Source organism: Hemitrygon akajei, chromosome 9 (genome assembly GCF_048418815.1).
Source record: "Hemitrygon akajei chromosome 9, sHemAka1.3, whole genome shotgun sequence".
In the NCBI taxonomy this organism is placed as follows: Eukaryota; Metazoa; Chordata; class Chondrichthyes; order Myliobatiformes; family Dasyatidae; genus Hemitrygon; species Hemitrygon akajei.
This window is the reverse complement of record NC_133132.1, coordinates 27,084,655-27,112,634: the sequence shown is the minus strand read 5'-3', so window position 1 is coordinate 27,112,634 and position 27,980 is coordinate 27,084,655. Positions and strand designations below refer to the sequence as shown.

The 27,980-nt window shown below is 41.0% G+C and overlaps 1 protein-coding gene across 1 annotated transcript in view; it reads right to left on the bottom strand.

The window, feature by feature from the left end:
* top3b (DNA topoisomerase III beta) overlaps positions 1–25,941 on the bottom strand; it is a 58,543-nt gene extending 32,602 nt beyond the window's left edge. Inside the window, exons 1-9 of the mRNA XM_073055685.1 lie at positions 25,813–25,941; positions 17,313–17,444; positions 11,437–11,543; positions 8,841–8,915; positions 7,300–7,496; positions 6,069–6,225; positions 3,180–3,293; positions 2,131–2,221; positions 868–1,022 (exon numbers count right to left, since the gene is read on the bottom strand). Of these exons, the coding sequence (XP_072911786.1) occupies positions 868–1,022; positions 2,131–2,221; positions 3,180–3,293; positions 6,069–6,225; positions 7,300–7,496; positions 8,841–8,915; positions 11,437–11,543; positions 17,313–17,444; positions 25,813–25,882 (1,098 nt within the window). The 5' untranslated portion in view covers positions 25,883–25,941. The remainder of the gene's footprint in view (positions 1–867; positions 1,023–2,130; positions 2,222–3,179; positions 3,294–6,068; positions 6,226–7,299; positions 7,497–8,840; positions 8,916–11,436; positions 11,544–17,312; positions 17,445–25,812) is intronic.
* Positions 25,942–27,980: the final 2,039 nt, after the last annotated feature.

Here is a 27,980-nt window from a genome sequence, read left to right as displayed (position 1 = left end):
CCTTGTGCAGGAAGGCACAGAGTCGACTGTACTTCCTTAGAAGGTTGGCGTCATTCAATGTCTGTAGTGAGATGCTGAAGATGTTCTATAGGTCAGTTGTGGAGAGCGTGGTGGTGGAGGAAGCATTAAGAAGAGGGACGCCTCACGTCTTAATAAGCTGGTAAGGAAGGCAGGCTCTGTCGTGGGCAAAGTACTGGAGAGTTTAACATCGGTAGCTGAGCGAAGGGCGCTGAGTAGGCTACGGTCAATTATGGAAAACTCTGAACATCCTCTACATAGCACCATCCAGAGACAGAGAAGCAGTTTCAGTGACAGGTTACTATCGATGCAATGCTCCTCAGACAGGATGAAGAGGTCAATACTCCCCAATGCCATTAGGCTTTACAATTCAACCGCCAGGACTTAAGAACTTTTTAAAAGCTATTATTAATGCTTTTTGAGATAGTGATTTAGATGCATATCATATTTTTTTACTGAGTTAAGTATTGTATGTTATTAGTTTTGCTACAACAAGTGTATGGGACATTGGAAAAAAAGTTGAATTTCCCCATGGGGATGAATAAAGTATCTATCTATCTATCTATCTATCTAAACAATCGCCATCTTACCGGAAGTCCCTACTTGTTTTTTTTTTACTATTTGCATGGTATTCTTCTGCAAATTGGATCTGTGGCAGTCTGTGTGTTTTAGTGAATTTTATTGTGAGTGCCTGCAAGATGAATCTCAAGGTTGTAGATGATATACATACTTTGATAATAAATTTGAATTTGATCACTTGTTTACGTGCATCATCAGTTTCATAGCGTGTTGCATCATCCTGAAAAAGCTATTAAAATGCTATGTGAACGCAAGTCTCTTTTTACCAACCTCTTCACTCCAGTAGGGGTTGTTTGCCTGCTGTCGGAGGGTTCCTTTGAGGTCAAAGTTTTCTGGATATTGTGTGGTTTCTGTTCGAGGGTAACTGATATATCCTTGTGTGTACAGTTTCTCTGCTACTTGCATTGCATGCTGAGGGCCCATCCCTGGTCAGACAATACGAAGGGTAACGTTAATTAAACACATCATGAAGTCAGAGACAGAAACAATTGACACACAGTTTATTGTGCATAGATATGGTGCCCTACCTGATGACCTTTGTGAGTATTAGGTTTGAATTTTTATATTCTTGGCAACCTGCTATTCTGCCTTGTTCAATGAATAAGACCTTTGAACATTGTTGAATTCCCTCGTTTTAATCACAATCATTTGAGATGTCCAGGAAACACATCCAAAATGTCTAATTTTAAGGGCCACATTACGTATTGCCGAAAATCTTAAAAATTAGGGATCTTGTGTCATGTTTTCTTCTCCATTCTGGAAGGTCCCCAATAACAAATTCAAGTTCTTTGGAAAATCTTGTCCATGATCAATGGAATGCAGCTAGTAGGGATGATTCTATAGAAATAGAGCCAATCAATTCTTGTGGACTTTCAGAGTCTTTATTTTTATGATTATTTACTAGTATCACTTTACTCTCCAGCATCATACAGCCTTGAGAGAAAAACACATACAGTAACTGTTATACACAGAGGCAGTTACATTGTTGGATGTTGTCCTCATTCATCTCCGACAGCTCTTCAAGCAGTTTCTCACAAAAAGTTCATGTTAGTTATATTAAAAAAAACTTTTATATTTTGGTATCTCATTTGCCCCATTTTTTGTTTTATAAATCTAAATTGCATTGTTGGACACGAACAACATGTTTGCAGACTTTTATGGTCCCTTATGAAAATAAATTAGGTAGCCCCAAGCCAAAAGGACATGGGGAAAGAATAGCTAGCAGGCAATCCATCTCACTAAGTGAAAACACTAAGTATGTTGAGGAAATTAATATGCTGGTGGGATGCTGTTAATGTTGAGCTGTATGAGATGATTTGGAAGTGCTTGTTTCTGGCACTGGTTCTTTAAACACCCATGATCATTTCCCACCAGTTACATGTCACCAAGACAAGGACTGATAAAGCCATTTAATTAAAAAGACAAAAGGAAATAAAGTAGGTGTTATTCATTTGAAATACTCAGACATTTTGATCTTACTCAACTGAAGAAACACAAATCATCGGTAAGGGCTGTTGCTAATAGAAGGCATACCCAGGGCCGAGCTTGCTACACGTAACATCTCCACAGTGTTAAGTGCCTGTGGTCTTTGCTTCACCTTTTCCTTTTTAGTCACAGATTGCACCTGCAAACAAAACATTAAGATAAGCAACCAGACCAGAAACTACTTCTAGAGTTAAGGACGAGAATTTCTACTTGCATTGGACAATGTTGATCATATGCTGAATTAAGCTACAAGAAAGGCATTAATTTGTTAACTAAATCCTGGAGTTGACAGCATAACATTTTCTGAGTGACCAAAGAACATAGTTGGAAGTATAAATGAAGGGATTTCTGTTTGTTTAAGGGCTCCAGTGAGCTATACTCATATAATATTACCCTGGTGTGTCAGCTGGTACAAAAGCATCTTCCATATACGTTGCAGAGTCAGCACCTTCAGTTTTATTTTCAACATAAAATTCTCCTCTTCGTCTTCAACATCCTTCTCAATCCACCTCCATTCTTCCCCCACCTTTGTGTCTATTACTTCCTTACTGAACATTTCTCCTCTGCCCACTTGCTCTCATGCCATTTCTCTCGGTCTGTGAACCCCTGTTCAAGTACCGTACATGATTATTAAATTATTGTACCCAGTATATTATACGAGGGGTGATTGATAAGTTCATGGCCCAAGGTAGAAGGAGTCAATTTTAGAAAACCTAGCACATTTATTTTTCAACATAGTCCCCTCCTACACTTACACACTTAGACCAGCGGTCGAGGAGCATACGGATCCTTCTTTGTAGAAGTCGGTGTCTTGGATGTCCAGAAAGTAGTCCACAGCAGTGGTAATTGATAAGTTTGTGGCCTATGGTAGAAGGAGGTGAGTTATACAGCTCCCATTACATGGACGTGCAGTTAAACTCTGAGTGATTATGTAGAAAGGTTGAAGTTAATAACTCATCTCCGTCTACCTCAGGCCACAAACTTATCAATCACCCCTCATATATCCATATGCACTCTTGTTCCCTCACAAACATTCCCCAGGGCCACAATCATTGGCAGCTTGATGGGTTCTGATCCATTTTCTTCCCCTTACCTACCTTTGTTTCTTTCACAGATTTTGTCATATTAAGATACATCTGTGCCACTTCTCGATCAAAAACTCTGACTCTGTCCCAGTCTAGAACCATGGAATCACCGGCACAATTACTAACCTGTAATGAAACAAAGAGATTGAGATTGGAATTCATCATTCAGAAACCCTTCTTTAAAAAAAAATACATACATGGGCAAGGAATTATTGATTTCATCAATTATTACAGCTATTACTTAGCAATTTGGAAAGAACCTTACAAGCCAAATACAATGACAAAGATTTATAAAAATGGAAAGGGATAAAATGCTTTGGAACAGCAAAATGTTTTAAAACAATAAATATGTTATTTTATATATTCTCACTCCATCCTAAACTGTGTGCACTGCCCATCAAAACACAAGGATTCAGCCAGCGTGGGAGAATTAACGTGACTGGCTGGGTTGGGCCTTGTTTTCTTTGGCACAAAGGGAAGATTTAACTGAGGCTTAACAAATGCAGCAAAGATGAATAGGAAGCTCCTTTCTTCCTTAGCAAAGAGCAATACTACTAGCGGACATTGGTAGCAGGATCAGAGGAGCCAAACAAAACACCCCAGCATGGTGGGGACTGGAATATGACATCTGAAAGGCTTGTGGAGTCAGAAACTCTTCAAGTATTTAATATCTGGATGAACATATTAATTATGGTTACAAATAAGAAAGTGGAACACGAACTGATATATGGAGAAATCAAGAGCTTTACTTGCTCAGTATGTTCATAACAGACCCTGTGTCATACACGTATCTCAATTGTGAAATACAGAAAACTGGAACAAACAATCTCCCACTTTCAGATAAAATCTTCACTTCACCTGCTCTTCAAGAACTTTGATAAAAATTCTTGTAACCACCTCCTCTTGCTGCCACCTCCACTATACTCCCAAAATGAAACATTGATATGTAATAATGCTTTGAAACCCAAGCAGTGGGTGAAAATCATTGATTTAGAACTTTGAACACTGCAACATTGCACATGGCTTTTGCTGTAAAGGAAAAAATAATCATGTTAAAAATACTGTTGATTGAGGAATATGAGGCGGTACAAAAGGAGAAAAACAAAACCAATGTTCTTTAACAAATTTTGTCGCATCTCCCTCTAACTGAGAAGGTAGGTATGTTCTTAGTGTAATGGTCGCACAGAAACAATGAAGAGCAGGAGCAACATCCTGGGTAAAGATCCTATAATGGAGTTTGAGTCCGAAATCTCACGATTCAAAAAATTGAAGTGTTAGTAATCTAATGTTTATGTTTAAATACTGCAACCAATAGAACACTTCTAAGCTCAACACTCAACAAAAAGGTGCTCTTAAACCCAGCAGCCAGCAGGACTGTGCTCAAACCCAGCAGATACTGTGAAGCTGTCTGGATGCACTGTGCTGGCAAAAGAGCAGGATGCTCCAAGCTGTTCTGCGCAATGACCTGTGGTAAGAGAAAACATCCAGAAGGAAAGGGTAGCAGCACTCATCTAGAAGCTGATGGAAGTAGGATGTTCCAATCTATCATACTGAAGCAGCTTCTTGTTTATTATTTAGGAATAAGACAACTTTATACGTATGTAACACTTACCCAACAGGCTGGTATATGTCTAGGGGAAAAGGAGATCCAGCCACACACCAACCCACCTCCCGTACACGCAGGTGCTGTGAGAATCGAGTTTATGCCTCGCGCCACTCACCGTATCAACTTCACACCAAATACCGTTATGACATACACTTTATAGAATTTACTAACATTAACTAAAGAAGTATTAGGCAATACAATATATATATACAAGGAAAGAAAAAAACAAAAGGCGCCAACTTATCAAAGTTCAGTCAGTGTAGTGCACATCGTAGGAGCTCAGTCAGTGTAGTGCATGTCGTCACCCCCTGGGACCACCCGGTGGTCTTACGAGCCGTCTAGCGCCAGTCGCGGTGGTCCTACGAGCCGTCCAGCGCCCGTCCACCTTCCTCGTCCGTCTCTCCTGCCGACTCCCTTCACCCCCAAGCCCGCGCAACCCCTCCCCCAAGTTCCCAGCCTCACAAAACACAATAACATTCCCCATTGATTAACAAATGAATACAATTACCATATCAGCCATTCTAAAGCGAAACAACGGCGAGAGAAACATTTAACAGACAAAGAAACATTCCTACTCGTAACAAACCAAAGAAGCCCTTTTTAGTAACATACACCGGACATTGTACATGTACACAAACGAGAGAAAATCTTCAGATGCTGGAGATCTAAGCAAACACACACAAAGTGCTGGAGGAACTCAATATCTATGGAAAAAAATACAGTCAACGTTTCAGGCTGAGACCCTTCAGCAGGATATAATGCATATGTATGTATCATAAATAGCAAGTAACCATGGGTGATATCTAGCTATTTTCTAAAGATAGTGCTATCCAGGCAATGGACACACCACATTACAAACCTCATTAACTGTCTGTAAATAAAAATGCTTCATTTCTGGAAGCTCTATAAACATGATTACATTCAAAACTTACTGGAACATCATTAATGTAGATAAAAGTTTGTAATATCCACAGCTTTCACATTAGTATGAACACAGATAAAACAGTGAACAGGCATAATCAAGTCCAACTTCAAGTACACCAGATGCAACACGGACTACCGCTGCTAGTGGGCCTCACAGCCACTGCTCTGCAGCAGATTGAGGACAGTATCTAGAGTGCAAATCTAGTCTCTCAGATTTACAATCACCTCCCCTCTAAATAATCAAGAGTATTAATAGCCTTCTAAAACTAAAAGGATTACTATATCATGATTTATACTTAATGGTGAGCAGGAACTTGGTGGGCTGAAAGGTCTGTCTCCAAGCTACATAATACTACAACTTTATCACAAACCTTTGCTTGCAGGACCCAGTACGTCTCAGGCTTGAAAGACTGGATCTTGTCATGTCTCTCTACACAGAAACCAAGAGTAGGCGTCTGACAGGGTCCAAATGAGATGAGAGAACTGTCCAAATTCCCATATTTACCCTGAAAATATTTAGTCTGAAACCTGAAAAACAACAGAGAAAATGTTGGTCACTTACTGGGAAATAATAGCTTTGTGCCCTTTTAAGGGTATTTAGAGTTCATTGTAAAAACCTATCTGTACATATGGTGTTTCAAATACAAAAAGGTTTTTTTTTTGCAAAAACAATATCCCAAAGAGACTTATTTCTGTTGATAAAATACCAGTAAAAGCACCAAATGTAGACGTAATGGAGAGAAAATTGGTGGGCAGGCCAGTTTTCCAGATGACTTGCATCCTAGTTGGTTGAGGGAAGTAGGAAGAGGAAATAACACAAGAGTGTAACCTTCCCAAGGTATGGAGGTGGTGTCAGAGTACAGTAAAGTAGTAAATATGTCAGCCTAGTTTAAAAAAGAAAGGACATATTTTACAGTTCCTCTAAATGTCCAACAGTAAACTATATGAGGAACCCCTAAACACACATTTGTTCCTGTACAACCTCTGGAAGTAGACACTGATAATTAAGCTGAAATGATCGTTACTCTGCGATTCAATTTCTGAATTCATCACCAATTTCTGAAACCACATTACGGACTCTCTGCTCACACTTAAGGTTAATGAGTGACCCCAATGCCAAATCATCAGGATTTCTGTACAGCTAGTCACCAGATTATTGAAAATTTTACTGTAGCTACTTCTCTCGTCAGACAGTGAAATTTTACTTTTACACAACAAAATGAAATTCAAAGCTATTGCTAGAATTATTAGAACTTTTTTTGTAGAAGTTTATTAACTAATTGAGCAATAGTGTCAAAGAAAAGGCAGTATCGTTAGAGAATAAATGGGATTTATTGCAGAGGATGTTTAACTGAAGCAACAAGAGAATTTCCCAAGGAAGCAAGTTCACACTGACTTCAAGTTATATTGAATGAAAACAATTACTAGATTCATAGGCACTAGGATTATTCTTTTGGATTATTTATTGACAAGTCAAAGACCTTGGTTTGATGATGTTCCATTATCAGACCAATCTACTTCTTCAGTATCTGTAAGATGCAGGCTGAACATTAGCCAAGGTGTTTCTGAACACTGTACGTACTGTATAGACTCTTGCTGTACCTTGTAAAAGCACAACCCACTCTCAGGTCAAGCTCCTGCCGTGCATCAACTGACAGTGCTTCATTCCGATTAGGTTCTCCCAAATGGTTCATGGCCTTGCTAATGTCACTGTCCGTTATAGCACTGAACTTTGCACGATAAATCACCCTTTCATTTCCATGGGGAATATTCATAACAGGTTTAATGGCATCCAGTACCTAAATGAACACAAAAACACACCACAGTGCAAGTCTGGATGTAAAACAATACTTCCTTTTGGAAGATACACCAAATGCTCTGTGATTTTCTAAAATAATGGACAGAACACCTAGCAATAATGCTCTCTATTTCCCTTGAGGAATTGTTACTTCTAAATGACAAACAAGGAAAACACTCCTGGACATTCTGAAGAGCTAGTGCACATACACTGGTTGTGCAGGTCACGGTTCTTGAAACTGGCATGTCTAAGAAATATTCAAAAAGAAAATGTTACAAGATTTAAGATTTCCTTCCAAATGTTTGCTCAGACACACTTGAACTAACTCCATCAAGTTACTAGGTGGCATAAATAACACCATGAAGACACTGAATTGGGTTTTCTAAGTCATGGTAAGAATGACTCTCCTCAAAAGACATTTTATCCTGTATCTGCAATATTGCTATCATCAGGGAACACCTGGCATTAATCAAAACCAAGGAAAATTTGGAGTATCCTCTCAGATAGCTTCAGGAGTTTTGTCTTTTATGTCTGAATGGTACCCTACACTGCTAGCTATTGCTTAGATGAAAACAATTACTAGATTCATAGGCACTAGGGCTATTCTATTGGGTTATTTATTGACAATTCAAAGGCTTGGTTTGATGATGTTCCATTATCAGACCAATTAACTTCTTCAGCACCTCTGTGAGTTTAATGCCATTTTAGATGAATGCCTTCTCAACATCAAACATTGGTCTTAAAAGCAAATTTTTATTTTGGAAGACTCTCTTCTGACCTTTGCCTTGATTGTCAATATATTAAAGCCATTCAAAACCTTTGGAACAGGAATAACATATAATTCTTGCATCAAGAATTATGCATATTTAGAAAATAAGCAAATCTTTTTTAGTTAACTTTTTAAAAAATAGTTTTCTAGAAAAAATGTTACTTTTTGAATATGGCTGCATTTATGTGTATATATTCCTCAAAAAAAATCTAGTTTTATTAAACTTAAGACTATGTTGATTTTTATAATGTAAATTTTCACAGCCAACTAACTGCCTGAAATTCAACACTAATAGATGTCACAATGAATCAAAAAGAACAATGATTAACAGGCAAATGTATTGAAAAAAACTTCAGAACCCTAAAGCATCTTGCAAGTAAACTGTTCTGAAGCTACTTAGCTATCATTTTCATTCTTCTCAAACTCCGAGTCTTTATGTCTAAATTATTTCTAATGGTAAGAATTTCTTTTTGTATCATTAATTGCAATGGCCATCCTTGTCCACCAAAACACGGGAAATGCACAAGGAACTGTCTTTTATATGACATGAAACACAAGATTAAAAAAAAATTGTACCTCAAAGCAGATGTTTTCTCCTTCCTTGTCACAATCCAGCCAGAGGACAATATAGTCAATGCCTCGCCCTTCTACCTGCTCAGAAAAAAGCAACTGTAAATAAATGGGACTAATTACACAAACTGATGCTTCAGTCTAATACTAAGGAAACTTCTACCCTCATGATGAGAAGTTAAGAGTGAGCTCCTGCTTGATGGACATAAAAGCATTCTTGGTACCATTTTAAAATATCATTGTATCTGTCATGCAATCATGACCCTTACACACTGAGAAAACAGGGGCACTTATGTCAGAATGCTGTTTCTGATTTTCAGTTTGACATTCAAAACTATTGCCCCACCGAGACCTTGGTGAACAAATTCCTACTTCACCACTGTACAACCAGTGTTGGACATCCAAACCAACAGACCTCACATAGCAAGGATGAACACCTCTCCTCCTTCCCCATCATCCTCAATATAGGTGCTCCTCAGGGCTGTGTGCTGAACCCACTGCTGTACACTCTGCTCACACACAATTGCATGACCTGAAAGTTCACATTGTCAAGTTCACCAGTCACACAACAGCTGTGGGACTCATCTCAACAATGAGACTGCCTACAGAGAGGAGGTGGAAGAGACTGAGGCCTGGTGCCAGGCACATAACCTCTTCCTCAATATCAACAAGACAAAGGAAATGGTTATCAACTGGAGGAGAACTCACATCACTCACACCCTTCTTTACATTGGCAGCACAGCAGTAGAAACTGCGAGCATTTTTAAACTCCTCGAAGTGCGCATTTCACACAACCTCTCATGGACCCAGAATGAATCCTACACGATCAAGAAAGCTCACCAAAGTCTCTACTTTCTGAGGAGGCTGAAAAGAGCTGGACAACACATCAATACTCACAGCCCTCTACAGACGTGCATGCTAACATACTACATCTCTGCATGGTATGGGAACTGCACTATGGTGGACAGGAAGGCTTTATAATTGTTAGTCAAAACAGTCCATTGCATCACAGCCATATATACAGAAAGGTGCCAGAAAAAGGCCAGCATTATCATGAAGGATCCCACCCACCCTGCTCATGGATTGTTTGTCCCGCTCCTGTCAGGGAGGAGGCTACATAGCATCCACACCAGGACCACCGGATTCAAAAAGTTACTTGCCCCAAGTAGCAGGGTTGATCAACACTTCCATCCACTAACCCACCACGACTTTATCATTTCCTGTCAGTCACCTTATGTGCTGACACTTCTGTACCCAACATCACTTTATGCACATTTAAGCTATCATGTATTTATATTTATTACATTTTTTAAATTATTGTGTTCTTTATCTAAGTGTGCTTTTTAATCCAGAGTAACAATTATTTCATTCTCCATACTCTTGTGTACTGGAAATGATATTAAACAATCCTGAATATTCTAGCAAACATTAATGTCTCCATCAGCATATTCTAGTTATTATTATATCACTACTTGTGAAAGCTTGCTGCATGCAAATCAACTTGTAATTTTATTTCCCCCACAATGGGGAGCGCTTTCATAATACATTAAAGAAACTAGAAAGGCAGTGGAAAAGGAAGTCTTATATTTCTTTGAAACAATAAACTCAAAAGGTTGGATTTGTTGACACACAAGCAAAGAAACCAACATTTGAAGAAAAAGGTGAATCTCATACAAGTTATTGAAGTAGGCAAAAAGTTGGAATAATGTGGGAAAGAGTGAAGTTAGCCACTTTGGAAGGAATAATAATAAAAAAAATAGTTTGGAAGAACAATGCAACATTGGCCTTTTTTGCAAGGGTTACAGAGGATAAAAACTATCATGCAACTTTATAAGGCACTGGTAAGACCACATCTGGAGTACTGTTTAAAAATTTTGGTCTTCAAACTTAAGAAAGAAGCACTTGCCTTAGTGGTGTTGCAGAGAAGGTACATTGAGTTCATTTCTGTGATGGAGGAATTAACGTACAAAGAAAAATTGAGCAGATTGGGTCTATATTCATTAGAGTAAGTAGAAAGAGGAGAGATTTCACTTAAACATAGAAGATTCTGAGGGGAAATGGTGGGGTAGATGCTGAAAGTTCTTCTTGTCCCTTGTGGGGGAATTAAGAACAAAAGATGGATTGTTTCAAAATAAAAAGCCATGCACTTAACATAGAAATGAAGAGGAATTTCTTTCCTCAGGGAGTTACAACTCTTCATACTTCTCAAACACAAGAGTGCAGACGTAGTGTCAATGAAAATATTAAAGGAAAAGATTGAAGTCTATTGAATTGTAAGGGAAGAAGTATTATAGGGAGAGAGCAAGGTATTGGCAGTCCCACCAAGATTCATTCCACACATATGGAACAGCAGAGTAGCCTCAAGGGACTGATTGTCTCCATTCTCCTCCTGATCCTTATGAATAAATAGAAACTTCATTCACTAGGACAGTGAGCAAAACTTTCTTAATTAAATGAATCACTGCACAGTTCTACAGCAACTTACAGAACTTACTGACAACAAGCTGTATTTAAACATCATTCAAAGTATTTTCATATACTCGACAAAACTGGGTGTACATATATATTAACCATTTGAAAAGCATAATGATGGTTTCAGCACCTGTAAAAACTTCACCATATTGAGTTTGGGGTTGGCTTCCTTCTTTTCAGTTGGTGCTTTGCTGAAAAGTTCTGCTGGATCAACTTTGTCCCAATTGTTATATTTTCCTGAAAAATAAAAACAAGATGCTATAAATTATAACTAAAGCAATCCACATAATCCACCATCATCCCATTATTACAGAGTACTAAATCACACTACCAGGTTCATGGATAACTTCACTCACCCCAACTGTGAATTGATTCCACAACCTATGGACTCACTTTCAAGGATTCTACAACTCATGCTCTCAGTACTAATTTACTTATTATTAGTATCAGTATTTGCAGATTGTCTTCTTTTGCACATTGGTTGTTTGTGTGTAGTTTTTCATTGATTTGATTGTATTTCTCTGCTCTACAGTGAGTTCCAGCAAGAAAATGAATCTCAGGGTAGCATATGGTGACATATACATATTTTGATGATAAATTTACTTTGAAAGCAACAAATCACCAGTACAAAAATCATTTACTTTCCTGTTGCCCAAACCTTTTCCAGAATCTCATCTACAAATATATTACAATGGACAATATATGTTGGTATTGATCAAAATAAGTCACATCATAAGTATACCTTCCTATAATATTAAATTCCAGTTGTAAATCTGTTGGAATTTTCCCTTTGCATGTGCATCATTATTAAAATGGGCATAAAATTTGAAATGAACATTTCAAGCATTTTCATATTTGAGTAAGTTTTTTTTGCTGTTTTACTAATATACAACAAGCAACAACTTATCAACAAGCTTCTAAACCTGGGCCTCTGTACTTTCCTCTGCAACTGGATCCTTGACTTCCTCATCAGGACACCATAGTCAGTCCATTTCGGAAATAATATCTCCTCCTGGCTCACAATCAACACTAGCGTGCCTAGCTCACTACTCTACTCCCATGACTGTGTGGCTTGGCACAGATCAAACTCCATCTATAAATTCACTGATGTCACTAGGAATCATACAGGAGTGAGGTCAATTGGCTGGTTGAGTAGTGTTGCAACAATCTTGCACTCAACATCAGCAAAGTTTGGACAATCCACACCAGTGGTGTGTAAAAAGAGCAACTTCTTAAATCAGGGTAGCGATCGAGATTTTGAAGGTAGAGATTCACTGCAGTTTTTCTGATTTGAGGAGTGACCAATCAGAAAGTGGCAGTGCATAAGAAGAGCTACCTTTCAGTCAGGTCCACATTCAAGGTTTAAAATGCAGAGTTTTGAGCCAGTTTTCTCTGAGTTGGACAATCTGCAACAGGGGTGCATGAAAAGAGCTACTTTTTAAATCAGGGTAGCAATCAAGATTTTGAAGGCAGAGCTTCATGGCAGTTATCCTGATTTGAAGATCGACCAATCAGCAAGATGGATTCATTAGAAAGGGCCAAATAAGAATAATTCATATACAAGCAGAGCGGCCATTCTTCTGGAGTGTGCCAGTGTTTAGAGTGGCGTAGGCTCATCAAGCTTGGGTGAGGTAGATTGTCTTGTAAGTACTCTCTCTCTCTGTCTGTCCTTATTTGTTCCTTCCTCATCTGTTAGGGCATAGTAGTTTAGTGAGAATTGCTCCAGTTTTATACTCTGTGTGGGATGTGTGAAGTCAGAGAGACTTCCAGAATGAGGAGGTGATAGAAAAGAGCTACAGGAAGTTAGTCACCCTAGGTTGCAGGAGACAGGTAACTGGGTGACTGTCAGGAAAAGGAGGAGAAATGCACACCAGTGCAGAGTACACCTGTGGCCGTTCTCCTCAATAATAGGTGTACAACTTTAGATACTATTGAGGGAGATGACCTACCAGGGGAGTCTCTAGCACCAAGTCTGGTGCTGTGGCTCAGAAGAGCAGAGAGATGAAGAGGACTGCATTGTTGATAGAAGAGTCCTTAGTCAGAGAAACAGAGACGAGCTTCTGATAGAGACACCTGGATAGTATATCGCCTCCCTCGTTTCAGGATCAAAGCTGTCTCGGAACAGGTCCATAGCATTCTCAAGGACAAGGGTGAGCAGCTGGAAGACTTGGTGCGTATCGACACCAATGACATGGGTAGATAAGACGAGGTAATCCTGAAGAGAGATTTTATGAAGCTAAGTAGAAAGCTGAGAAACAGGACCTCCAGGGTAGCAATCTCTGGATTGCTGCCTGTGCTACATGCCAGTGAGGATAAGAATAGAATGATAGCAGAGTAATGTGTGGCTGAGGAACTGGTGCAGGGGGCATGGTTTTAGAATTATGGATCATTGGGATCTCTTCTGGGGAAGATATGACCTGTACTCCATGCTGCCTATATTTATTGTAGATCTCTCTCTTTTTCCAAACCATTTCCAATATCCCTTGAAAACCATGGCTCTCTCAAACTTTTAACCTTTCCTTTCAACCTAACAGGAACATAAAGATTCTGTACCCTCAAAATTTCACCTTTAAATGACCTCCATTTCTCTATTACATCCTTCCCATAAAACAAATTGTCCCAATCCACTCCTTCTAAATCCTTTCACATCTCCTTAAAGTTAGCCTTTCTCCAATCAAAAGTCTCTACGCTGGGTCCAGTCCTATCCTTCTCCATAATTATGAAACTAATGGCATTGTGATCACTGGACCCGAAGTGCTCCCCAACACATACCTCCGTCACCTGACCTACCTCATTCCCTAACAGGAGATCCAACACTGCCCCTTCTCTGGTTGGTACCTCTATGTATTGCTGCAAAAACCTATCCTGCACACATTTTACAAACTCCAAACCATCCAGCCCTTTTACAGAATGGGCCTCCCAGTCTATGTGTGGAAAATTAAAATCTCCCACAATCACAACCCTGTGCTTACTACAAATATCTGCTATCTGCCTACAAATGTGCTCCTCCAATTCTCGCTCCCCATTAGGTGGTTTATAATACACCCCTATAAGTGTTGTTATGACCTCAGCCCCCTCCTTTGTGAGAATCGCAAGAGAGAGAGAGAGCCTTACGGTTTGGAATGTGGGCTGGTCGCTCAACAAGACAAAAGCCTTGGACATAGCCATTGTCTTGGGAGACACCTTTGTGGAATAAGGAACTGGCCTACGTGCAGACCCTCAGGGCAAGGTGAGATGGGTGATGGGGGAAAGATGACCCTGATGGACATCGACAACCCTGCCAGTCCAGATAAAAGGTGGGCTGCCGAGGCGGGGCCTGAGACGCACCAGAAGACACGCTAGAAATCCTGCGACAGCGTTTTGATAGCGACAGCCGGTGGTGGGGTTCGTGTGCGTCTTTTCCTTGCCTGGGATTGGCGACCTCACCACGGAAGAACGGCTTAGCTACAGGGGAGGCCACAGATGAGAGTCCATTCCCCAACGAGACTTCCGACGAACCGAACTCCTACAGGTTGGAAAACCTGTCGGGTAACTGTTTCATTTAATCTCTCTCTCTCTCTTTCTAACAAAAGTGCACCAACGCGACACCACAACAGACGGCAGCTGGTGGAACTGCAGTGGCCGCAAGAGACTTTCAGATATACAGCGAACAATATATACATTACCCCTAGACAACGATAGAGCTTATTTCTGATTATTACTGTACCTGTGCTTTAGATTGAGTTGTGACAACGTATATGATCTGAATGTTTTGTATTAACCATACGTTTGTGCCCCTTTATAAATAAAAACGTTTGAAAATAGTAGCATCAGGCTTCAGCGTACCTATCTATCTTTGCTGGTAAGTCACCCGGTTACTGGGGAACGTAACAGTGTTAATACACCTTTCCCATTCCTCTATTCCACCCAAATAGCCTCCCTAAACAAGCCCTCTAATCTATCCTGCCAAAGCACAGCTGTAATATTTTCTCTGACAAGCAATGCAACACCTCCCCCTCTTGTCCCTCCAATTCTATCACACCTGAAGCAACGAAATAAGCATGAAATAAAAAGCTAAGAAGCTACTTGTTCAGCTTATTGTTTTCTTCCTCTTCAGGGAAGTAAATATGCCATCACCTCTACCTAGGCGTGTAGGCCTCCGTTAGTCTCGATAGACCATGGATTTGCACCTTGGAAGGTTTCCAGGGCGCAAGCCTGGGCAAGGTTTTTTTTTAATGGAAAACTGGCAGTCGCCCAAGCTGCAAGTCTCCCCTCTCCACGCCACCAATGTTGTCCAAGGGAAGGGCATTAGCCCTACCTAGGTAGCCTAATACTAGACCTTCAGCAACATGGTTGAACTTAAATCATTCTCTGAAATTAACAAGTGTGGTACTTCACTGGCAAGGCAAAAGAATTATATAAAACCAGCATATATTCCTTCTAATCCCAAATTGTTTTCATGCTGAATTAGTTATTAACAACTGAATGACATTAATTAAAATAGCAAAAAATACAGCAATCAGATTGAAAGACAGTATAGGCATAGGAGCAGAATTAGACTGGACTGCTCCACCATTCCATCATGGCTGATTTATTATCAGCCATTCTCCTGCCTTCCCCCCATAATTTTGATGCCCTTACTTAAATATACCTCCACTTTAAATATACCCAAGGATGTGGCCGCCACAGCCATCTGTGGGAATGAATCTGTGGAATTCACCACCCTGCTGAGATCTATCTAACTTCAGATTAGGATTCATAGATCAGTATCAGCAGGCATACAAACCCAGTATTTTTGTGAATGCCAGCACTCCATGGTAATTCACAGATTTGAATTTTTGATTATTTGTTACAAAAATTTTGGAGGAGGTGGTTAAAAATAAGCTGTTTTATCGTGTGGAGTTGACTTTAGATTGGAAATTGATATTAAACCTTGTGGACCATATTGAGTTACAGTACAGCCAAGAACCCCAGTGCTACTGTTCTCACTCAATCCAAATTAAGTCTTACTTGCTTAAAGGCTTACTTTTGCACAGAAGCAACCAGGTCAGGGACTGCACCCTCTTATCTATAATCTCATAAAATGAAGAATACCCACTGAAGAATGTAACTATAAGCAGATTTGGCAGTACAGGCAGTCCCCAAGTTACGAACGTCCGACTTACGGACAACTCGTACTTACAAACGGAGGGAGGAGAACGCTGTCCGCCATTTTAAGTTGGATCACGATGCCATCCGCCATTTTAAGTTGTTGCCATTAACACTGTGTTGAGTGTGTAACTTTGTATTTGGCTTAAATACTTCTTAGCAAGATTCACTCTGATCCCCCTTTTCCACTTAACCTGTCTCAGTGCAGGTGGACTTTAGGACCCGGAGTGACCCGCCACCCACGGCTGCTGCTGTATTTTTTTTATTAAGTGCGATCGTGAACAATAGCCAGATCAGAAATGCTGATCAAGTCAGCTAGTTCCTAAAGAAAAATCTGATAGGCCAATCAGACGGTTCACTGCTGCTCAGCGATAGAACATAAAATCCACAGTTTTCTATTCCATTGACGGAAAATGATCGCGATTGAAAATAAAGTGGAAATAATAAAGCAATTGGAAAGAGGTGAAACGCCATCAGTCATTGGAAAAGTGTTAGGCTACAGTCGATCCACAATCGGAACAACTTTGAAGGATACAGGTAAAGGACAAAGTGAGAATAATGGAGCATATGAAAGACCCTGCCCTGATGAAAGTTACAATTATTAATAAGCAACACAGTGGTTTAATTATTGAAATACATACATTTCTTAAGTGTTTTATATGCATAGAAAGGTAAAATATATACCATATACTAAGACATACGTTTGACTAACTGACACTAAATAATACCAGACGTACCTGTTCCAACTTACGTACAAATCTGACTTAAAGGCAGACTCAGGAACGGAACTTGTTCGTAACCCGGGGACTGCCTGTATTCAATCATTAGACAATAATCTCTATCTTTACCAAGTAAAAGCTGCACCAGAATTCACATTACCTATGAAATCCAAGGTCATCACGTGACCGCAGACCGATGTCACCTTGAATCGGACATTCTGCCCCAGGAAGGTCCCAGCGTACTCATGCACAGAGCATACTCCATTCAAACCTTTCCGTGAGTTCAAGTTCCCTGAATGGAAAGTACAAGAGAAAACAAGTTTAATCTCCTACAGCTTTTTTTTTTAGGAGACCCAATGAAGTGAAACAGAATTCATACAATGGGTATCCAAGCTCTAGATTCAAGCTCAATGATTTACAATGCCTTTTTTCACCGCTTAAGGATCTGTAATAATATCTTGGTTAATATATGATGGGGATTGTAGTCATGAAGGAACCAATATATTTGAAACAGGAGGGTTATATTGCTGTTATGATGGTTAGTTAACAATAGAGGGAACTAGATTAATGATCCAAAAGAAATCACAAGGCAGAGAGTGAATTTAAATTTGCTTAGTTGAATACAAGTTAATAAAAAGCCATTGTTGTCAGAGGCAGCCATGAAACAAGATTGTCATAAAAGCCTAATTTTCTCATCAGTGACTTTTGAAGAGCTCATGCTAGTTTGAGCTTTGAGACTCTGGGCCAGCAGCAATGTGACATCTGGATTGGCCTAGCAGGCCATTACAACAGTCCACAAAGAATCAATGTAGTAAGCAGTTCCTCACAGGGGGTAGCTGTCAACAAACAGCTGGATAATATCTGGTATCATCATTGTGGGGTTACTGGAAATTCGGTAGCTGAATCAGCAACATACCTACAGGTAGATATTTAGCAGCATGTGATTCGCAGTCCCATCACTGCATGAATAAAGTTTGCATGTCCTCCTGTGATTGTGTGGATTTCCTCCATGTGCTCCAAAGACATGATGTGATGTTGGTTAACTACTGCAAATTTGCCCTAGGTGAGTAGCAGGAGAATCAGGGGGATGCATGACCAAGAGAAAAAGCATAAGTTATAGGAAAATAGTAGGGGAAATAGGATTGATGAGGTCAACATAGATTCAGCCTCCAACAGCATAACGAGAAATATTAAACTTTCTGATTCTCCAGAGCCTTTCCACAAGGTACAAGTGACAGAATATTCTACAGTTGCCTGGGCTAGTGCTACTGTAATAATACACAAATGTTCCAAACCAATGGATCAAACAGCCCTTCTTGGTTCAGCAATGTGAACATTCATTCCTGCTTCCGCTGCTGTACCATATACTCCAGAAACCAGAGGGGGAAAACACTACAGCAACTCACTGAGGTTTTTTCCAATGGTTACTCTCCAACCTGTGACCTACTTCACATGGTACATGGGAATGCCATCACTCACATGTTGTCTTCCAAGTCACATACTTGGGAAACTTGATATCATTTCCTTTATCACCATTGGAATAAAGCACTTCCAATTTTGGGAATATTCACATTACAAGGACTGTGGTTCAAGGCAGCAGTAGACTGGAACCATATAGAGGAACAATCATTGAAAGTCAATCTTGTAAGCAACAATCTGGAACCATCCAAGTTTGCATGGCTCAACAATTCACTACATACACATAACTGTAAATCCTCATTTATACAATTGCCATCAGTCAAGGAGCACTTGAGATACCAATGGAAAACTTTAATCACATTTCTGAAAATCCATTGCCTGCTTGTAAATAACTACACCATAAGGGATGAATGACTTTCTACTCTCCAGAACTTTCTTTTCGCTCAGTTTCAACATTCTAAATTAAATAGAGTTTGAAAATAAGTAAGTGTTTCACAGGGCAGTGGTTGTGGCAGTCTTACTGGACAAATGTAAATCACAGTAACAAATTCAACTCTCATAACTTTGCCTTAAATTCCTCTATCAGATCCTGTAAATTACCACAGACGTTACCTTAGAAACTCCAATGAGTTAAAAGATGTACTGCATATACGGTGACTAAACTAAGTATATTGTCTATTAATGATTGAATTTATTACAGCACTCTTGTATTTAAAAAGACTCCCTTTGGATAAACAGAACATTCACCAGAGCTTTCTATTGAATCAACCATAGGATAAAGATTTACTAATGCAGGATAGTCCCTAAATAAATTCATAATATTTTTATTGTTTGAAACCATATTATCTTATGTCGATAAATCTCTTAGAAATTCATTCACTTAGTCATGTGTGTTGCAGAACTGTATTCTTTGTGTCCTCACTAATTCCGGTATTTCCATAATGATCTTTAACTCCCTTTCACCCAACCCCAGGATGTCCCAAGGAACTGATAATTAAGTACTTTTGAAGTTCATTTACTGTGCTTAGTAGGGCAATGCATATGGTCATGTGCGTGCACTAAGTTCTCATGAAACCATGATCAGATAATGCATTTTAGTGCTGTTATGTCAAGGAATTGGTTTGGTCAGAATAACCTGCTCTTGTTTAAAATAAACCATGTAATTTGTTTGCATTCACATAAAAGAGCATTTAAGATCTCAGCATAACATCTCATCCAAAAGACAACACCTTGGGCAAAGATATCAATCTTAGTTTTCCGTATAATTCCCATCTTCCAACATGCAGGTTGGTCAGGCCTAGAATCAACACCTGCCTCAAGAAGGACATGAACCTACTGTAATTTGTACCACAATAGATCTACAGTAGTCACGAACTCAATAGCTCTCCATGTGGTCTTGGATAACCTGGACAACACAAACACCTATGTCAGGATGTTGTTCATTGACTACAGCTCAGCATTTAACACCATTATTCCCATAGTTCTGATTGAAAAGCTACAGAACCTGGGCCTATGTACCTCCTTCTGCAACTGCATCCTTGACTTCCTAACCGACAGACCACAATCTACGTGGATTGGAAATAACATCTCCACATCACTGACAATCAACATTGGTGCACCACACGGATGTGTGCTTAGCCCACTGCACTACACTCTCTACACCTTCCACTGTGCGGCTAGGCATAGCTCAAATACCATCTATAAATTTGAAAATGATGATGCAACAACCGTTGTTGGCGGAATATCAGATGGTGATGAAAGGACGTACAGGAGCAAGATATACCAGTTAGTTGAATGGTGTCACAGCAACAACCTTGCACTCAACATCAGCAAGACCAAAGAGCTGACTGTGGACTCTCAGAAGGTAAGACAAAGGAGCACATACTGATCCTCACAGAAGGATCAGAAGTGGAGAGAGTGAGCAGTTTCAAGTTCCTGGATGTCAATATCTCTGAGGGCCCAACCTGGACACAACATATTGATGCAGCTATAAAGGCAGCAAGACAGTAGCTATATCTCATTAGGAGTTTGAAGAAATTTAGATTGTCAACTAAAACACTTGTAAACTTCTACAAATGTACCGTGGAGAGCATTCTGATTGGTTGTGTCACTGTCTGGTGGGGGGGGGGGAGGGGGGAAACTACTGCAAAACAGTGATGCAAGTCGCAGAAACTTGTAAGATTAGTCAGCTCCGTCATGGGTACGAGGCTCTGTAGTATCCAAGACATCTTCAAGGAGTGGTGCTTTGGGACTGCTCCATCATTAAAGGCCACTACCACCCAGGACATATCCTCTTCTCATTGTTAGCGTTGGGAAGGGGATACAAGAGCCTGAAGGCACACACTCAGTGATTCAGAAACAGCCTCTTCCCCTCTGCCATCCGATTCCTAACACTATCTCATTACTTTTTTTTGCACTGCTATCAGGCCGGTGCTTATGGCATGAAGCAACTAAGATTAGAGACACTCTCCCCTCCCGCCCCCCCCACTGGATAGGACACCAGTTTATTGCGAGGTTAACCCCTATCATTTTACCGGTACCCATTTTCAGCTAGGTGTACTGGAGCAATGTGTGGTTAAGCACCTTGCTCAAGGACACAACACGCAGCCTCGGCTGGGGCTTGAACTCACAACCTTCAGATCACTAGTCCAACGCCTTAACCACTTGGCCACGCACCACATATACATTTTTTACACACACACACACACACACACACACACACACACACACACACACACACACACACACACACACACACACACACACACACACACACACACACACACACACACACACACACACACACACACACACACACACACACACACACACACACACACACACACACACACAATGTAACTCAGTCTTTTCCCTATATTTATTTATCATGTATTTCATTTGTTACGTACCCCGTAACTGGGTCACTTACCAGCAAAGATAGAGAGGTCCGTTGAAGTCTGATGGTACTATTTTTAACAGTATTTATTGATAGAAATACACAAAAATAATATCAATGCAAACACACAGATATTATACGTCGTCAATACTAAATCTAAGAGCGCGGGTATAATAATAATCAGTAAGAAATAGCTCTATCGTTGTCTAGGGGATAATGTATTGTCCGATGGAAATATAAAAGTCACTTTAGTTCAGTCAAGCTGTAGGCTGCAGCCTTTGGTTGGAGAGAAAGACGGGTTAAAATTTGCCCATTCCTTTTATGATGTCAATCCTTCGAGAGTCGTTGGGAGTTGAGTTCCCCGTTGTTAGCTAAAAACTGTTTTTCCGTGGCAAAGACCACCGATTCCGGGCAAATGGAAGCGGACGCACGTGGCCTTCCACCGGCTTTCGCTATTACGGGATTGCTAGCATTTCTTCTGGTGTGTCTGAGGGGCTGTTCCCACAGACCCTCTTTTATCCTGACTCACAGGGTCTCAGGTGTCAATCAGGTTGGGATGATGCAATCCCTCCACCAACCTCCCCCTCGGTTCATTGCCTGGGGCTTCGATGCATAGTACAGGATGCAATACACAAGTCCGTCTCCAAGAGACAACAGCCGGTATCAATGGGTCCGCCTTTCGGAGGCCAGGACACATTCCAACCCTTTTATGGATTCTGCATGTCTTTCTCTCATTTCCTGTGTCCCCTGAACTGACTTAATAGTGATCTTGCGATTCTCACAAAGGAGGGGGCTACCCCACACCCTCAGAGCTGTGGCACATTTGTAACACATTATACTGCTGTTGTAAAATTAACAAATTTCACAACATATGCTGGTGATATTAAACCTGATTCTTCCTCTATGGTCTAGGTAACCAATAAATATTTAGTCTAATCATTGAAGATGATCCAAAGTCCAATAGAAATACTACCATTGATTTTATTCTGTTAATTAAGTATTCTTCATCTTCATTTATTTTATTTAGAGATACAGCATAACAGGCTGTTCTGGCCCAATTAGCCTACTATCCCATATCCCTTTGGAATATGAGAGCAAACCCACACGGTCATGGGGAGTACACAGAAACTCCATACAGACAGCTGCACAAATTCAACCCAGTCGCTGGTACTGTAGAAGTGTTACATTAGCCGCTATGCTACCATTCTGCCCCCAACTTCAGTCCTAAATTGTCCCACCCTGAGATTATTCAGCAAGGAAAAAGACTAGTTGGAGAACTCAAACTTAGAAAAGCAGAAGATAAAATTCTAGTTCAGATCTCCCTAAGTAAAGAGGAGGTGCACAATCCCCTAATACGGATGAGACTCATCTTAGATTGTGATGGGGAAAGAGACAGCTATAGCCCTGGCTGAGATTTTTAAATCTCCACTAGACACCAGATGAATAGAGAAATGTAGTCCCAGTAGCCTTGTCAAATGTGAGCCCTCGAGGAGAGCCACCGAAGTGACCTGCACCTTAGTCATTTGAGGCTGAAGTGCACAGGCATTTCCAACGAGTGGACAGTCACAAGACTGCGGGACCAGACAGCATCCCAGGCCGGGTATTCAGGATGTGCACAGCACAACTGGCAGGTGTGTTTACAGACATTTTTAATCTCTCCCTCTCCCAGTGTAGAGTGCCCTCCTGCTTCAAAACATCCACCATTGTTCTTGTACCTGAAAAGACCAAGGTAACATGTTTGAACAACTGGCAACCTGTTGCACTCACCTCAATAATAAACAAATGCTTTGAGAGGCTGGTCAAGGACTACATCTGCAGTATGTTACCACCCACACTGGACCCCCTACAATTTGCCTACCGGCACAATTGATCAACAGATAATGCAATAGCCACACCATCCTTGCACACTTGGAGACGAGGGATGCTTATGTGAGAATGCTGTTCTTGGACTATAGTTCAACATTCAACACCATAATTCCCCCAGGCAAGAAGCTCAGAGACCACAGCCTTCACCCTGCCTTGTGCAGCTGCATACTGGACTTCCTGTCAGATCACTGGCAGGTGGTAAGAGTGGGCTCCCTCACCTCTGACCCTCAGCAAAGGTGCCCCTCAGGGCTGTGTCCTAAGCCCCCTCCTTTACTCTCTGTATACCCATGAATGTCCTCACCCACAGCTCCAATCTGCTAATTAAATTTGCTGACGATACATTGATTGGCCTTATCTCAAGTAATAATGAGGCAACTTACAGAGAAGTCATCACCCTGACATAGTGGTGTCAAGAAAACAACCTCTCCCTAAATGTCACAAAAAGAAAGGAGCTGGTTGACATCAATGGATCTGGGGTTGAGAGGGTGAACAACTTTAAGTTCCTTGGTATACACATCACCGAGGATCTCACGTGGTCTGTACATACCGGCTGTGTGATGAAAAAAACTCACAACAGTGCCTCTTTCACCTCAGGCGGTTGAAGAAGTTTGGCTTTAGTCCCCAAATCCTAAGGACTTTCTACAGGGACACAATTGACAGCATCCTGACTGGCTGTATCACTGCCTGATATGGGAAATGTACTTCCCTCAATCGCAGGACTCTGCCAAGAGTGGTACAGACAACCCAGCGCATCTGTGGATGTGAAGTTCCCACTATTCAGGACATTTACAGAGACAGGTGTGTAAAAAGGGCCCAAAGGATCACTGGAGACCAGAGTCACCCCAACCACAAACTGTTCCAGCTGCTACCATCTGGGAAACGGTACCGCAGCATAAAAGCCAGGACCAACAGGCTACGGGACAGCTTCTTCCCCCAGGTCATCAGACTGATTAACACACTAATACAATTGTATTTCTATGCTATATTGACTATCCTGTTGTACATACTATTTATTACAAATTACTATAAATTGCACGTTTAGACAGAGACATAACATAAAGATATTTACTCATGTATGTGAAGGATGTAAAAAATAAAGTCAATTCAATTCAAAAAGGACAGAAGGGAAAAGCCTGGTAATTGCAGGCCTGAGAGCCATACATCTGCAGTAGGAAAGTTATGGGAAAAGTTTTTGAGGGACAGGCAAGATTAATGATTATTTGTAAAGACAGGGACTAATCAGATAGCTCACAAAGCTTTGTCAAGAGCAGAAATCATGAACAATCTGACTAAATTTTTTGAGAAGGTAACAAAGTGTATTGATGAAGATTACTTGGACTTCAATAAGGCCCTTGACAAAGCTCCACATGGGAGACTAGACCACAAGATCAAGGGCAATTTGGAAAAATTAATCCAAATTGGCTTGGCAACAGGAGATGGGTGATGGGATGCTTTTGTAACGTTGGTGTAGATGAATGGTTTGAATGTAAATGTAGGAAGCATCAATAACCTCACAGGTGATACTAAAATTGGTGAAGTTATTGACAGTGCAGAGGGTAGTGTTAGGCTGCAGGAATATCAATTTGGAAAATGGGGAAGAACTGGCAGATGGAGTTTAATCTGGGTAAATGTGAGGAGTACTAACGTGGCTGGGAATGATAAGGTCTTCGGCCTACAAGTGCAAATACCGGTACTCCACCGCTCCAGGTCTACAACCTGAGTTCTACACTTTCCACATTGGGGAAACAGCATTCATCATCTACTCTGTCAATTAGTTCAGTACTCCAAGGAGAAAGAGATTTACAGCATAATGGGAAAAGAATGGATATGTGGAATTAATCTGACTGCCCTTTGAAAGAACTAGCAGGTTCGATGGACTGACCAGCCTACTTCTGTACTCTGTTTTTGTAACTGATACCAGATACATTATTGGTTCTTCACTCAGCTACCTATTTTACACATGAGCATAGATGATGGAAACTATTTGATTGTCAACATCTGTCAAATCTAAACCTGCCCACAGCACAGTCCCAAGTGGCTTCTGGCGCAGGTCAACGCAAGATATCGGATCATGAAATCCAGATTGACTTGCCCTCCCCTGCCCCTTCTAGCCAAAGGGAATTGAAAAATAAAATTTGTTACATTTCTGCTTTTGTCTCAGCTAAGTTCAGCAGAAACCAAAGGCAATATCGGTTCTTATCTTGTATCTTGGTTATGCTGGAAACACTAGTCAGAAGTTCTTTCCACCGATGCCGCATGACCTAATGAGTATTTCCAGCAAGTCCTGTCTCTATACTAAACTTTGCTAAGTCAGTAAACACTTTAACCTGTCATCAGAGCTTGCCTTCTTCTTTCGCCTTATACAATATATACCTCAGCTCGGTCCCAGCAATCAGTGTCTGATGCCCGTGCTTTAAACTTGAGAATGGAACCAGCAGCTCCAGGTTTCCATCGGACTAGACCGTCGCGGCGCACTTACCCCGCGATAGGATCTTGGCAATGGAAAGAGCCAGGGACGGCTTCTCCGCCACCATTAACACCGACTTCATCTCCCGAGCCTCACAGCACCGGTTTCAGGCGCCGCATTACCGACACTTCCGGTGCAAGCGCCGCACCTTCCGGTTCCTGATTGAGGAGGCGGGGGGAGGGTGGAAACCTTGTTGTCAGGGTAACCGTCAGGTCCACTCCGGGCAGCGCAGGCCGCGGTTGGAAAGGGCATAGGGGAACTTCACTGTGGTAAACACAAAGTGCACTGCAGATGCTGTGGTCAAATCAAGACGTACAAAAAGGCTGGATGAACTCAGCAGGTCCGGCAGAATCTGTAGTGACCGGTGCCGGCATCACATCCAGAAGTAGACCCCACTCATTGAGTCCAATCGTTGTTCATTGTACGGGCTCACTCAGCACGCCAGATCAGCACCTCCAGGGAGAGAAACGGGATCAAGGTTTCAAATTAGTGATATGTTGCTCAAGAAGTCAAGCCTAGGTTTTGATCTACCAAACCGCCACCTTCCAACCGGACACCTGTCCTGATATGACTTTAGATTACTATTATCGGGGTGATGCTCGGAGGCAGGGTCTGACAGAAGTATTCAAAGTTCTGAAGGGCATGGATAGGGTGCATAGTGAGTAATGGAGGCATAAAATCGGAGGATCAAGGTTAATTGCAGGAGGTTTAGAGAAGATCTGAGACATTTTTCCTACAGAGTGTGGTATGCACTTTGGAATACACTTTCTGATAATGTAACAGAGGGCAGGCACTCTAATAATATTTTATCGAGATCGCCATTCAAATTCACAGTTGGCATAGACATAGAGTGGCGCTAGTAAGTTTGTGAGCCCTTTAGAAGTTACTCTATTTCTGCATAAATATTACCTAAAATGTGATCAGAACTTCACGCAAGTCCTAAAAGTAGATAGAGAACTCAATGAAATAAATAACACAAAAATATATACTTGTTTGTTTACTTATTGAGAAAAATGATCCAATATTACATGTATTTGTTGGAAAAAGTATGTGAACCTCTGGGGTAATGCCTTCTACAAATGCTTTTTGGAGTCAGGTGTTCCAGTCAATGAGATGAGATTGGAGGTGTGGGTTGTAGAGGTGCCCTGCCCTATAAAGAAGACACACAAAGTCAGGTTACTGACAGAGTCTGCACTTCTCAATAAAGATCTCTGGCAGGGTTTGCAAGACATTATTTCCTACAAAGCGAAATCCAATAGCATGAATGAATGCTTCACTACCAGGTGAACTCCACACCTTCTATGCACGCTGTGAAGATCCCTGCTGCACCTGATGACTCTCTGATCTCTGTCTCAGAGGCCGATGCTGGACTGTCTTTAAAGAGAGTGAACCCTTGCAAGGCGGAAGGTCCCAATGGAGTACGTGGTAAGGGTCTGAAAACCTATGCCAACCAACTAGCAGGAGTATTCAAGGACATTTTCAACCTCTCACTGCTACGGGCCAAAGTTCCCGCTTGCTTCAAAAAGGCAACAATTATACCAGTGCCTCAGAAGAAGAAGAATGTGAGCTGCCTTAATGACTATCGTCTGGTAGCACTCACACCTACAGTGATGAAATGCTTTGAGAGGTCAGTCATGACTAGACTGAATTCCTGCCTCAGCAAGGACCTGGACCCATTGCAATTTGCCTATCGCCACAATAGGTCAATAGCTGATGCAATTTCAATGGCTGTCCACACAGCTTTCGACCACCTGGACAACACAAACACCTATGTCAGGATGCTGTTCATCGACTATAGCTCAGCATTTAATACCATCATTCCTACAATCCTGATTGAGAAGTTGCAGAACCTGGGCCTCTATACCTCCCTCTGCAGTTGGATCCTCGACTTCCTAACAGGAAGACCACAATCTGTGTGCATTAGTGATAACATATCCTCCTTACTGACAATCAACACTGGCGCACCTCATGGGTGTGTGCTTAGCCCACTGCTCTAATCTCTATATATTCATGACTGTGTGGCTGCGCATAGCTCCAATACCATCTATTGTTACGTACCCGTGACACTTGATAATGGTACCCTTGTCACGTGATTGGGATTGAAGCTATACTGGACTTGAGGTAATGGTTTTGTGATGGTGGAGTGACGTCATTTTCCCGCCAGTAGTGGTCATGTGACA